At 53.8% G+C, this 14,946-nt stretch overlaps 1 protein-coding gene across 1 annotated transcript in view; it reads left to right on the top strand.

The window, feature by feature from the left end:
* PRIMA1 (proline rich membrane anchor 1) overlaps positions 1-12,043 on the top strand; it is a 75,249-nt gene extending 63,206 nt beyond the window's left edge. The window contains exon 6 of the mRNA XM_017857975.1: positions 8,796-12,043. Coding sequence (XP_017713464.1) covers positions 8,796-8,898 — 103 coding nt within the window. The 3' untranslated portion in view covers positions 8,899-12,043. The remainder of the gene's footprint in view (positions 1-8,795) is intronic.
* Positions 12,044-14,946: the final 2,903 nt, after the last annotated feature.

Raw genomic sequence — 14,946 nt, 5'->3', positions numbered from 1 at the left:
GGCCTCACCCCTTCACCAGTTTCAGTTTTCCCAGCCCCCTGCCATTCCTGCCCCCGCCCTCCCAGCCCCATTTCTTCAGTATGCGTCCGGCAGTTCTCTCCCTTCTCCACACTCTGGCTCAAGTGCAAGTACCCTGACTCAGTGGTCCCCTCTCCAAGCTTCAGAGTGACACAGCCTCTCTCCCACCTGTGCATGACACACTCCCAGGCTGTGAATGCTGTGGAACAGCCCCGCCATCTACCTCCTCTTCTTCCTCCCCGCAGGACACACCTACTGTGCCAGGTGCCAACCCAGCCCTCTCTCCCTTGTTGTCTGCTCTGGCCTTCAGCTGATCTGCAGAGTCAGGGCCAAAGGAGGGGGAAGGGGAAGAAAAGGTGGGCCAGGCCCAGAGGCCAGCAGTGAGGACCAGGAATCAGGACAGGAGTGGAAGTGCTTCATCCACCCTCAACTCACCACAAACTTCCAGGAGCAAGAAATTCACCTTGAATGCATCTTGGTGCATTCCTGGGGCCCTGAGACTGGGGCTATCTCATGGGCCAAAGCCTTTTGACCAGGTGGGATCTCAATGCGGTTCCCATCTTTCACCTCTCCCTGCTGTTCATATGCATATGTGTAGCAACACTTCCTTCTCCCCACTGCACCAAACCCAACCCAGAATCACCATGCCTGGTTGTACTATGAGTCAGGTCAAAGTTAGTATACTCCAAGGAAGGGCCTCTTTAGGGCAAGTGCTGAGCATTGATGCATGGCCTTGGCTGCTCAGAGACCATCCAGCATCCTTTGGAACCTGGGCTGGATTCAAGGAGCTGGCACCTGTGCTTAGTCCAGAATCAAGACTCAATCTTTTGACTCCTTGGCCAGTGTGCCTTCCCCTGGGCCTGAATGCCACCTTCTACGCTGTCTTGGGCTTGGCTCTTTGGAGTCCCAGAAGTTGCAGTGTCCTCACCATCACACCCACATCCTCCATCCAGGAAGAGATCAGGCCAGCATGGGGCAGGAGCACAAGGTCCTGATCTGCCCTGGGCTGAGAGGCTTCTTAGGACTTATTTGTGCCCCCATAAAGACTGATCTTCCATGATGGGTGATAAAATCCCATCCTGCTGTGTGAGGCAGGCAGCAGGGAGGAGCCTGCTTCATCTGCTGGCATCCTTGGTGTGGGGGACATGGAACCCAGGCCTCCGTGCACTGTGGACGGTCATGGACAGAAGGCTCAGCAGATTGAGGGTGTGCCCAGGGCCAGCTGATGGGAGACCCAGACGGATCCCTGCTTCTTAGGGCCTTTTTCTTTTGTCATCAAGAAATTCATGCCTCTCTGGACTCATCTCTCCAGACATGCTGGGTCAAGGTCATGGGGCAGGGTGAGGGTAAATGGGAACCCCCATTTAAGAAGTCCTCAGGTGACGCCCATGCAGTCAAGATAAGACCCAGACACCTTGCACCTGCCAGCTGCACCCTGCAGGGGCTGGCTCCTGCCCCACCTCTCCTGCTGGTGTTTTTCTCCTCCTCTCTGCCCTCGCTCTGGACTCTCCAGCTACACGGGCCTCCATCCTGGCTCTGTCCTGCTCCTTTCATGGCAGGGTCTTTCTCACCCCTTGGACCTCGCTGACCTGTCAGCCTACCAGGCCTCCTGCTATTCTCTCCCTCAACACCTGGTTCTTTGCTGTCTTAGTTCCTCTCCTAATTTGCTGCAATCTGTTCATTTGTGTACTGCTGGTCAGATGACTGCCAACCTGGTACCAGGTCGAGGCCAGCGTCCTTGGGCCATATGAGTCCGTTTTGTGCACTCAAATGAGCCAAACCCACAGGACCCTGGAGGTGGAGCCACCTGTGGAGGAATCTTGCCCATGAAGAGAGGTGCCCTGTGCCTGAGGTTAGGGAGTCCGGGGAGGGGAATGGACCGCTGAGGTAGACACCCTCTCAACCTCCTTGGTTTGCTTCAGGAGCCCCTGTGCTGGGCATTTCTGTAGTGCCCATGGTGACCAGGCTGGGCTGGGCTGGCTCAGGACAGCTGAGAAGCTTAGGATGCAGGGGAGCCCTGGTGGGGCATGACCGCCCAGATCAGGGCAGGTCTCTCCTGGAAACCCAGCCTCTAGGAGGAACAGATGGCTTTGAGTATTCCCATTACCAGTGAAGGCCTTTTGTGACATCAAGACAAGGTGAAGGGAGGTTTTATGACAGCAAGACAAGGTGAAGGAGGTTTTGTGACCTGGGGCTGGTGTCCAAAGGCATGCCCATATGTGTCTGCCTGTGCCCACCTGTTCTGTATAAAACCCCCACCAGACCTCAGCCGAAGGCCCCTCTACCCAGAGGTGTTCCCCAGCCCCCTCATCCCCAGCACAGAGGCAGGTGGCAGGGAGGCATTGTCGCTGGAGTTTGAGGGAGGCGGATGCCCAGACCCCCAGTGAGACAGACACTGTCTGGGCCGCTTCTGCCCACAGAATCCCCAGCAGGGATCTCCATCCCCCAGCATGATTCTGGCATCTCGGCAGCTTGAAGGACAGTCACCGAGCCCTGAGCTACCTTGGAGGTCCCCTGTCCAGGGCTCTGTGCGTTACCTTGCAATCCTTTCTTCAGCATCCGGGCTGGGAAGGGCTCTGCCCTAGAACAAATCCCAGGCTGCAGAGCGGTGCTCAAGGGGAGAGAGTCACACCTGTGAGAAGGCCCTCCCCCGGCGGAGCTCTCTCTGCTCCCCTCAGCCCACAGCTCCCAGGGGAGGATGCAAGCATGAGAAATGCACAGGCGCCAGTTCCGCCACAGTTCAGCAGAGGCGGCCAGACAGGTGATCCCAGGGGATGGCCCAGACAGTGGGTCCCACTGGCTGTGAGGACGCTCGTCTGCCGCATGCCTGTCTCCCACCGCCTGGACGATGGAGGCTGGACGTGGGGCTGCTGCTTCTCATGGTGACACCCTCGAGGCTCAGAAAGGCGTTTTTCAGCTTCTTGACCCAGGTTCGGGGAAGTCCGAGGTCTACAGAGGAGTCTTATCATGGAATGCTGAGTGTGTGTGTATATGAATGTGGGGATATATGTATATTGTGTGTTGTGGATTTGTCCCATATGTACATGTGTCTGCCATGTATGTGTATATTGTTTGTGTGTGTGGTTTGTATGTTTGTTTATGTGGATGTGCCTGTGTGTGTGCATGGTGTGTGTAGGTAAGTTTGTATGGGTTTGTGCACTATTACATGTGCTGTGTATGTGTATACCTGTTTGTGTGTGTGTGGATTTGTCATATGTAATGATGTCTATGTGTATATTGCTATGTGTGGCTGTTTGCGTAGTGTGGTGTCTATTGTGTGATGTGTGTGGATTTGTGCATGTGTACATGTGTCTATCCGTATTGCTGTGTGTGTGGATAATGTGGTGCTGTAGTACATGTTTGTATGGGTTTGTGCATATGTACATGTGTCTGCTGTATATTGCTATTATGTGTGTGTTTGCATACGTGTGTATGTGTAGATTCTGCATGGTGTACATGTGTCTATGTGTATGTGCCTGTGTGTGTGCATACATGTGTGTGTGTATGTACATGTTTGTATGGGTTGTGCATATGTACATGATGTTCGATCTATATTGTAGTGTTGTTTGCATACGTGTGTATGTGTGGATTCGTGCCCATGTGTACATGTGGTTATGTATGGATTCGTGCATGTGTACATGTGTCTATGTATATGTGCCTGTGTGTGTTATGCAGGTTCATGTATATGTATGGGTGTGGGGGGTGTTAAGCGTGGGCAGTTGGGGGGGATGAATGCCTTCATAAGAGGTGAGTCCGGAACCTTTAACTTTTACTTCTCCCAGGGGTACATGAGGCAGGAAGAGAGCCTCCCTTCTCAGACTCCCAGAGCTGTTCTTTGCCTCCATCTCTTCCATCCCCACAGAGCAGCAGGCTGAAGGAGAGGCTGTCACATCATGGTCAGTGGGGCCTAAGAGGGATACCTGGGTCCCGGCCCTCCTTGCCCAGGCCAGAGATGCTGGTGGAGGCATGGTTTCTGCAGGGGCCCTTCGTGGCTGCTGGCATGTGCAACTGGAGCTGTCCGCATGGCACTCTGAGCAGGGAATGTGGGGACCTGCTGCCCTCCAAGCCCAGGGCAGGGGACGAGAAGTCTCAAGGTGGCAGAGCCCATCCTCCTACAGGCAAGAATCCTGGGTGCCGCCAAGGAAAGTCTCACTAACCTCTCTCTTGGTTTCTAGGAACCATGCCATTTAGGGAGCCCTCTGTGGCCATCTCTGCCTGGACCAGGGTGGAAATGCCTCTTCTTGGTTTAGTGAGACCAGCCTCAGCTGACTCACAGAGCTGCAGAGTCAGGCTGGGTCCTAACAACTCTCTCTAGCATTTCTGGAACCCCACGGGGCACGCGTTAGGTAGGAAGTCTGTGCAGACTAGAGAACTTTGGCTGTTGCCAGTCAGTGGGGCCAGCTACCTGCTGACACCTTTTCCCCAGCAGTACTGAGAGCTAACAAACATTTATGGAGCACTTACGGTATGCCAGACGCTTGTCTAAGTGCTTGACATGGACTAACGCATTTAATCCTCCCAACAAACCTATGAAATGGACACCACTATTGTGCTCATTTCAAAGACGAGAAACTGAGGCATAGAGAGGCTATGTAGCTTGCTTAAAGTCACACGGCCAGAAAGTGGTGGGATAAGGGTTTACTGAGCCTTGGCATCTGCCTCTTAGCACTACCGCAGTGTCACCCTGAAGTGCCGTGCTTGGTGGAAGGGTGGAGTTGGGGAGGTGCAGAGCTGGAGCCATCTTCTGCTTTAGGGAACACCCAACTTCCTTGGGGCTCCAGTGAATCCCAGAAAGGCTTTGGGAGCAACAGTCCAGACATCAGAGTGGTTGGGGACTCATTTCTGGTGGCAGGAGGGGAACAGATCATGGCGACTTCTCAGGAGAGCCCTCGGCTGCCACCTTCTCCCATCACCATACACAGGCTCCCGAATGCTCCTTTCTGGGGCCCGTACCTGCCACAGGTGCCTTCTTTGCCAGAAACAGCCCCTGCCAAGCCCGCCTGCCTGTTTCCTATTTGGGAAACTGGCTGAGCAGCTGAGAAGGCCCTGGGCCCCCTTCTCACCCTGCCTTCCAGGATCCTCCTGCCAGACTCGCTTCCTGCTTAGCTCTTCCAAGCCACCTCTTCCCCGGGGCCTGCGAGTACGAAGGGGCCTCACAGACGACAGGATGACTTTAGAACTCTCTCCTTGCCTCCTGCCAGTAGAAATCCTGCTGACCTCCTCCCCTTCCCCTAAAAAGGGTGGAAACCTTGAGCCCTCCAGGTTTAGTCATTTCTAAGGGAGCTCCAAGCCGCGGCCTTCATTTCTTCATTATCCACCCTAGAAGACTCTTAAGCCATATCTCCCATGATCTGGACCTGATGCAATTGTTTTTATTTTAGCCCTAAGCCCAATATGTAGTATCTATCAAGGAGAATGCAGTGTGGGCTTGGGTCCAGACTCTTTTTTGCCTGTTAATATTTTCTGGAATCCTGATGCTGATGTCCTTTCTTCCCCTCATGTATTCATGATACATTTATCCCACTTGAGTCCATCAGCGGCCTCACTGGAGGAGCACAGGATCTCACTGTAAGAAAATGCCACCGCCACACATTGTCCAGGACATGCGGATTTCATGGAGTCAGAAGTCAGGCACACCTGGCAACATCAGAGCTGCTTAAGGCTCCCTGGAAAGGGGTGGGTAGGACAGGAATGGGGATGAAGGGGACAGAGGGAGCAAAAGGCCCGGGGCAGAGCTTGGCTACAGAGTCCATCATTTCCCATGGATCCCAACATAAACAAGGTAGCACAGCCGAGGCCTGTAAACAGAGAGTATCTGTTAGCATCTACGTAAATGGGGTTCTCAGATTCATATGTGGGATATGCTGAGTTAAAGCAAAAGGAGACAGGCTTCTTGGAGGACTCTGCGGAATCTCTAAGAGGAGAGTGGAAGAAGGCTTTCCCAAGTTGATGAGATCCCAGAGCTCATAGGGGAATACCTGCTGGGAATGCTGATTAAATGGGAAGATGCTGGCACTTTGGGAGGCCGAGACAGGAGGATCACTTGAGGCCAGGAGTTCAAGAACAGCCTGGGCAACATAGCAAGACCCTGTGTCTACAAAAAAATTAAAAATTAGCTAGGCTTGGTGGCACACGCCTGTAGTCCCAGCTACTCAGGAGGCTAAAGCTGGAGGATCGCTTGAGCTCAGGAGTTCAAGGTTGCAGTGAGCTGTGGTGATGCCACTGCACTGCAGCCTAGGCAACAGAGCAAGACCCCATCTCCAAAATAATAATAATAATAATAATAATAATAATAATAATAATGGGAAGATAAATGTCTGGCCAAGACACAGTGTTAGTGAGTGGTGGTCCTGGCCCCACCACAAACCAGATGAGCATCCTTGGGCATATTAAGCCCTCCCTAAGCCTCAGTTTCCCCATGAAATGAATCTCTTACTCCAGGCCTAGCTTCTTCAGGTGACCACTGAGAGAAGGGACAAGGAAATCTCTGTGACTGACAGTGCTTTGCACAAAGCATGATGCACTGTGGGAGGAATTGTGGGTTTGCCTCTTGCATTCCTAGAAGAAGCTGCGGTGGCTGGGCTTGACCACCTGGAGTGAGTGCACTTGACTTGCTTAGCAGATGTTTTGAGCTACTTCTGCTGCAGGAGAAAAGGGAACAGTTCACTACCAGACTGAGCTCGGCGTGTAGTCTCTGAGCAGGCCTGATCATTCTTCCCGTGAACTGCTAATGATCCCCTCACAGACCCTGCCTTCCCTGAACTCACTCAGTTATGGCTTTGTCCTGGAGACATCAAGCTGATCACCAGGCACCAGCTCTTCTGACTATGGCTCTGGGGAGGCTCTGGGGACATTTGAAAAGGCAGAAGCAATCAACTCCTGGGCCTATGACAATGAACATAAATGTCCATTCTGGACAACTCCCAGCAAGGGCAGATCCAGGCTCAACCTTGGCACCCCTGGGAACCCTGGAGGGGGCTGGGCTACTGCCCCATGGGGATGAGATAGCAGAATTGTGGCATGGAATTGGGCTACAGAGAGCATGTGGCTTAGACCAGGAGGATACAGATACTCAGGCTGGGGGCCAGAGCTCTGCTGAACAACTTGAGGGAGGGAGGAAGTGAGACTTGAGCCAGGCCCAAAAGTACACCATAATTTCAAAACCCCAGCAAATGAGCAAGAGCCTTCTCAGAGCCTCACTCCCAGCCTTCCTGATGCCTTATATGAATAGGAAAAACCGCTTTTGGGGTTAAGGGCCCTCTGCAATGAGCTTCAAATGGCTCAATTTAAAGTGTTCAAGAACCACTGGTGTGTACTAATTTAGTGTAGACATTCACCACCATCATCACTACCACCATTGCCATTACCATCACTGTCATTGCCACCCCCATCATCATTACCACTATCACCATCACCACCACCAATACCATCTCCATCATCATAACCACTATCACTATCACCACCACCAATATGACCTTCACTACCATCATCACCTCCATCACCACTACTGTCAACCCAACCATCACCACCACCATTACCCAAATCATCACTATCATCATCGTTACCATCATCTTCACCCCATCATCATTACCACTATCACCATCACCACCACCACTGCCACCACCACCATCAGTACCACCTCCACCACCATCATAACCATGATTACAATCACCACCTTTACCACCATTATTGAACATTTCCCCATCATCACCCTCCATCACCCAGTATCACCTATCTCATCACTGTCAACCCAACCATCACCACCACCATTACCCTATACCATCGACTATCATAACCACCATTATTAAAGCATCATCACTGCTTGCCACCATTACCATTACTCAAACCATCTCCACCAGCACCAAAAACCATCATCGACCACTACCGACCACCATACCCGATTACCACCAGCATCACCTCCCTCAACCAAACTACACAGCCATTACCACCAGCATCACCACTACCACCGCCACCACCATTACCACCAGCATCACCACTACCACCACCACCATTACCACCAGCATCACCACTACCATTACCACCAGCATCACCACTACCATCAGCACCATTACCACCAACATCACCACTACCATCACCACCCGATTACCACCAGCATCACTACTACCACTACCACCACCACCATTACCACCAGCATCACCACCACCACCATTACCACCAGCATCACCACCACCACCACCATGACCACCAGCATCACCAGCATGACCACTAGCACCACCACTATTACCGCCAGCATCACCACTACCATCACCACCATTACCACCAGCATCACCACTACCACCACCATTACCACCAGCATCACCACTACCACCATCTGCTTCATCACATTTTGCATTTGCCTTTGCCCACACTGAGGAAGATTGCAGAACTCACCCCCTAGCACGTCTGTTAACTGTGCCCTGATCAAAGAGATCAGTCAAAGCTTGACCGTGCTAGACTGAACATACTTTCTTGTTTGTCCAAAACAGCCCTGACTCATACCTGTTGTCCCTGTTTCATCATTAATAGCTCCCCTCTTTCCCTCTCAACTGTGCCCCGGTTTTCATGACACCCGAGTTGAGAGCACGTCCAGCTGCTGATTAACCCCTCAAGGACTAAAAGTCCAAGGATGCTAACCAAGAACAGAGCTGTGGGCTTCCTTCTGACACTCTCACGGAGTAGGGATGCTAGCTGGAGGTTACACCCCACCATCATTGATAACTAATGGTGTCCCTGCCTCCCCGTCCCTTGCCTTCCCTGTCCCCTCCCCGCACTTCCAGGAAACCACTGAGAAAAGACGAAAATGGCACCAGCGTTGCTGAGTATCCCATGAGTACTTCGCAGAGCAACAAAGGAGTAGATGTGAACAACACAGTGGTGTGAGTCTGCAGGCCCTGGACCCGCTGGCCAGAGGGACACCTTGGTGGCACTGGTGGACATGGGAAAGCAGGTGGACATGAGCTAACTCTGAGCTTGTCCAGGACTTCATTGCCTCACAGGCCCCGAGCCTCCCGAAGGAGAAACCATTCTCTTCCCAGGCTTGCCCCTGGTCAGCCTGCGGGCCAAGGCAGCTCGGACACCAGGCTGAGCCCGGCTCATGCTGCATGCAGCACCTGGGCAGTCCCCACCCCAGGCCCTCCACATCCTCCTCCCTGTCTGGTGTCTGGTCTGTCGACTGCCCCCAGCTGCTGTCTAAAGCATGCGCACTGGCGAAGCCAGGGGGATCTGTCTCTCTGCTGTGGCAGGGAGGCATCCCCCTTTAGCCAAAAGAAAGATGGTCCAGGGCCCACTCCCTGCCGGAAAACCTCTCCTCCTCCCAGGAAGCCTGCCTGCTCCTCTGTTCACATTCTTAACAGAAGCCATCGGCACAGCCAGGAGACAGACGTCCCCTTTCAAAGGTGCTTCCCACACATCTATTCATCACCCCATCTGCAATTGTTGTCAATCTTCAGGGCCTGCCTTCTCCCTCCTATCCCCACTGACACCCCACACCCTAGGCTCCTGACTGCCTACCACGGAGGGCTGTGAGCCCAGCCTGCAAAATCCCCTCCTGAGCAGACATAGGAGTGCGTTTACACTCGGGGGCAGTGTCTGGCCTTCCAGGGGCAAAACGACTCACTGAACCCGCGGCCCAGGGCCACTGGGCAAGGGCAGAGGCCACTGCACCTGTCCTCAGACTCATCCCCACACTTGACCCCATAGGAACTGATGCATCTATGTGAGCCAGGCCCTGCCTTAGTCGGCAGAGGCCACTACTTGTGCCAAATCCACTGTGGGCATGCTGTACCACGCTGACGCTGGCCAGGCGCTGGATGTCCCCACAGTCCCCTGAGGCCTGACTGTTGTACTCAGGCCCTCTTCCAGAGTCCTCCATCCTCTCCCCACTTTACCCTCCCCGAGCCCCAGTCACCAAGAAGGAGGTATTGTTCTTCCAGTGTCTTCCTATCAATGTCTAAACAGATCTCATGCTATAGAAGCACTGAGCCCTCCAGTGTGGTTGGAGGATCAAGGGATGAAATGGGGCAGGAGGAGAGGAGTCCTCCAGGTTGGTAACCCCTGCCTGGTTGGCCTATCTCCCAAGTGGCTGCCTTCCCTGTGGGCCACATCAGGAAGCCCATGGAGACAGGATGATTTTGCATCTCCTGGAAAATGAGTGGGAAACTCCTGGCCCTGTGGCTCTCCCCACCGCCCCTACATATGTGCTCAGAAGGAACCTAATGCATTGAATGGTTCCACTGTCGAGCCCTGTAAGACCTAATTTGCCTCCTAAACCTCCAGTGTACTCCTCTGGTAGGTGTTTAAGCTACCGGTGAGACTTTGAAGTCCGGGGAAGATAGACACACCTGAAAACTGGTCCCCATTTGGGCCAAACCTTAAAATGCCCATTGTCCCAGAGTCCTAGTGCCCACAGAGCTGTCTGTGTGTCATTGTCCTGCCCAGGTCAGCAGGTGGAGGTTGAGGACAGGCCCAGGGCATACCCTCCCATAAAGGATTTTTCTTCTTTCCTCATTTCCTTCTATTTGAGGACTTGTTTGGGGTTTGGATTTGAATTTTGCTTCCCCTGACACCTGGGCATCAGCATAGTGCCGGCCCCTGCCCCTGGCCTGGCTGGTACTTCACAGTGCTCTTGAGGTGCGGAGCCAGGTGACAAACAGGCCAGAGGATGTGGGCCAGCAGCAGGTCAAAGGGGGAAACCCAGCAGACCCCACCCCAGGGCACTGTCCCCCACTGCCTTCAGCCTCCTGGTGCCTGCTGAACCCCCAAGCTGTGCCCTAAGCAGACACCTGGGCAGGACCTTAGCCCTAAACACACACCACCCTGTGCTGCAACCATGAGAAAGTGCCCGTGCCTTGGGCTGTCCAGAAGCTCAGGAGTGATCAGAGGGCACCTTCTGCAAGAGGAGAGGTTCTTGGCTAAGGGATCATGAAGTGCTGGGCAGCCTGAAGGGGCTGGGCATAGCCCAGCTTTGCACATTCACCTGGTCCCATCCTTCCCTACCTTGGCTTAAACCTAGGAAGCCTGGATTTTGCAGTTAGCCTAATCTTCCAGCCCCAGGCAAGGCTTCCTGGCAAGGAATCAGCTGAGCCATCACCACGCTTTGGGGCCTGTATCGTCTTCCCTGAGCCACTGACGCATCCAGGGCTCTGGTCTGCACATAAATTCCCTCTCAGTTGGACTTGTAAAATCCCTTCTCACTCCAGTTAGCAAAAACCAAGGGAAGAGCCTAGTTTTTTAAAATATTCACTTAATACCCACACCCCACCCCAAACCCAAGACCGGCCATTCAAAAAATAAGTCTCATGGCACAGCAAGGGAGACTCACCAGATTTTGAGCTTACGAGACATAAGCGTACTTAAAACCATGCCGGCCTAGTATTTGAGCTTAGAACTTCTATCTAAAATGAGCCGGCAGTCTCTAGACACACACCGATTCTCAGGCTAGTCCAAGCCCTGATGTCAAGAATGAAATACACTTCCCTTCGCATTTTCTCAAATAGATCTTTTCCAGCCATCTCGCGGTTGACCCCAACTTTGGAACTCAGATCACAGGATCTCCCAGAGGTTTCAGGTGTTCCTAAGAAGTTTCTAAAGGAAGTTTTGGAAGAAAGACTAATAGGTGTAAAAATATAAACATATATATTATATATAGCTATATATATTTAAAGAGATCTCTACATATATATATATATATATATATAAATACAGCTACTGTACTCTGCATCTGTACAAAGTATGAGTTAAACTGCCCAGGTAGTGTGAGATACGTTATGCATGAATGTGAATATCCTGAAATCTGCCTTAGCAATGTGCCGCGTGTACTGGGGAGAAGACAGTTGCTCCTGGGAGTTCTCTCAATGGGCAAATGTACAAGTTGATGCCGTCTTATCCACCAACAAGCCATTAAGGTTGATTTCCTGCTAAGACTTTTGTACCGGAAGCAAGACCGGCAGCACTGGGGGTGTCCATATGCCACTTACGAGGCAGAAAGCACCATGACTTTTTTATTTTCAATAAAAATATAGAGATGCCTGTCAGTTGTCGTTTGTGGGGTGGGGGAAAGGAGAATGCGGGCCTGAGGAATGGGGAGATCCTTCACTGGGGTCCTGCTATACTCCAGGGCTGGGCTGGGGACCTGCTATGGGATATTTCTGTATGTTTCATCCCAATGGCCCTAGGTCAGTATTTATGGGGATTTCAAAAGCCAATTCTGTCCCTCATCTTGCCACCCACCACCTTGACCTTTGACTTAATTGAGAATAGGGCAACCAACCTTCCCAGTTTCCCTGGGAGTGAGAGATTTTCCTGAACCCGGGACTTTCAGGGCTAAAACCGGGGGTATCTGGGGAAAATGGGACAAGAAGGTCACCCTAAGCTGACAAGTGCTCACGGGAATCACAGGGAGCAGGAATCAGCCAGCCACACCAGCAGGGTGACGGTGGCCAGGGTCAGCCTCCTGGATGTCTACCCCATGTGTAGACCTCAACACCCACAGGCTGCTCTGCAGAGCCCCCTTACCTGGCCAGTTGCATGGAGAAGGGAGGCTTGCCCTGCACCCCTATGCAGAGGGCCGCAAAGGGCACAGGGCCCCCCAGGCTTGAGCTCCCACCACCACCCCGCTACTTTGTTTTCCCGCCCCAGGCGCACCCTCAGGCAAGCCTCACAGGAAGCAGCCATGGGGAAGAGCTTCCCATCTGATGGGCCAGGAGGGATGTAGGAAAAGAGAAAAAGTAGCCCCTGCAGCAACCTCATCCTTATCTTTGGAGTGAGGAGACAGGTCAGAGATGGAGCACAATGGTCAAGGTCAAGCACATACCAGGAAACAGGGATGGGGCTGGGGGGTGAACCCAACCTGGTGCCTCCAAGGCCCGGCCACTGGGCACAAGCAAGGGGCCACAACCCACACTCTGCACTGTTGAGGCGCAGCTGGGCCCCACCCATGCCCACCAGGGTTCCCTGGGGCTTCCGAGTTAGCTCAGTGAGAAATAGCTAAGAGCCCTGTGGGCCCAGAGCTGTCAGGCAGGTTTATCCCCCAACTGGGCTCACAGCCCAGGGGACAGGAGCTCAGTGCAGGAACTGAGGGAGGGGCCTGTGTCCCAGGCTCAGCGGCAATGGAGGGAACATGGCAAGTTCTTAAAGGCACTCCTCGTTATACGCACCCCTCCGCGGCTGGCCTCTCGTGAGCTGCATTGGTCTGCCTACAGTACAACCAGGCCTCAGCCTAGAAGACAGCCATCATGACAATACTGTAACTGTTGTCTCTTAATCAAACACCTGTCGTGACTAGTGTAGGGCTCCTCTGTCCACTCTGCCCCCCTCCCTGCGGGCCCTGCGCTGAAAGCTGAGTGATGGTTTCAGTGGCGACATCTCAGGCATCTCAGGCCTCACGCCCACTCCTGTGCACGCCCAGTCCAGGTGCAAGCCCGGAGGCCAGCAGGGAGTGGCAGGCGTATGTGCTGTGCTCTGCCTGCCTGTGCAGGGGCCTGGGAACAGGGACCCAGGGCCAGCCTGGGAGAGGGAGGTGGTGATCAGCTGAGCATACAGGCGCCAAGAGCCATCAACACACAGCTGCAGTGTCAGAGCCTTCCTAGGGGCCAGCCCAGTGTCTCCACCTCACATCTCTGGGGACTTTGGTCACTGGTGACAGCGCCTATGACCAACATGACAAACTATGCTCTGGCCGGCTTACAGCTCCATGTCCTGCTCTGGGGTCCTGCTGCTGCCTGTGAAGTGGGAGATGCAGCAGGACCCATAGGACATCCCTGCCCAGCACCTGGCAGGGTGGCAGAATTACTGTCTTGGATGCATGGGAGTGAGTGATGGCAGGAAGACTCTTCTTCCTGCCTTCCCTGCACATGATACTATGGTGTGACATCACAGAAGACAGTCCTGCCAGCCTGAGTGAGCTGCTGTGCTGGCTTTGGGTGGAACCTGACTCAGTAACGTGGCCGCGCTGTGGCCTCACCTTTGGGCAGACTCACCCACATCACCACGCTCATGACAGCCCCCACTGAGTCACTCGTTTCCTGTTCCTCTACCATCCTTCCACTTAGGAAGTAGCAGAACAGTCATGTGACACATAGAGGATGCCCTGTCTCCATGTCTGGCACAAGTGGTGTCCACAGCCTGCGCTCCAGGCGCCTATGGCAGCCTTTGTCTGGGAGATCCAGCTCTGTGAGCGCCTGCTTGTGGGGGCAGGTGGAGCCGCACTCCCAGCCTGTCCTCCTCTCCTCTCCGTGCTCTCCTCTGGGGCTCCTTCTGCTCTCCATCATACGTTCATCCAGTCAGTCAGTCCCCAGATCCTTAAGAGGCTCTGCTACAAGCCAGGTGCCACACTGAACACCGAGTTCAGCTTCCCCCACCCGAAGCCCCAGCCCCAAAGCCGAAACCTCAGAGGTCCCCAGCTCCTTCAACCTGGTGGGTCCCACCTGGGCCCTCCCATCTGCTCTCCAACCCACCTCCACTTACCCAGCCTCTCCCCATACCATCCCCTACTTCCACTCCCTCTCTCCACCTGCCTCAGGCGTCTCCTCACTTCACGCAACCACTGCCTGCCCAGCTGAGCACTCAAGCCCACCCTGCTGGCTGTTGTGGACCCATCTTTAGTCTAGCTGCCCCGGGCCCCGAGGCTTCCTCAGCCCCACTCCTCACTGCTCACCCCACCCCACGCCCCACCATCCAGCAAACCACTCACTGCCAGCCTCGTGTTCCCACGCCCACCCCTTGGCTGGGCGTCACTGTCCTTACCCAGCTCACCTCTCCCTCCAGGTTCTGCCTGGCCACCACTCATTTGCTATCCAGGTCCCCTTCAGAGGCAGCCTCCTCGCTGAACACACATGGAACATGAACCCACTCATGCACAGAGCCAGAGGAATGCCTCCTCTCCTGGGCGGCACAGACAGCCCTGCACGCAGAGTTCCCACTCTCTACCCT

The sequence above is a fragment of the Rhinopithecus bieti genome, unplaced genomic scaffold (assembly GCF_001698545.2).
Source record: "Rhinopithecus bieti isolate Rb0 unplaced genomic scaffold, ASM169854v2 scaffold_41913, whole genome shotgun sequence".
Lineage (NCBI taxonomy): Eukaryota > Metazoa > Chordata > Mammalia > Primates > Cercopithecidae > Rhinopithecus > Rhinopithecus bieti.
This window is presented reverse-complemented; position numbering and strand designations above follow the sequence as displayed.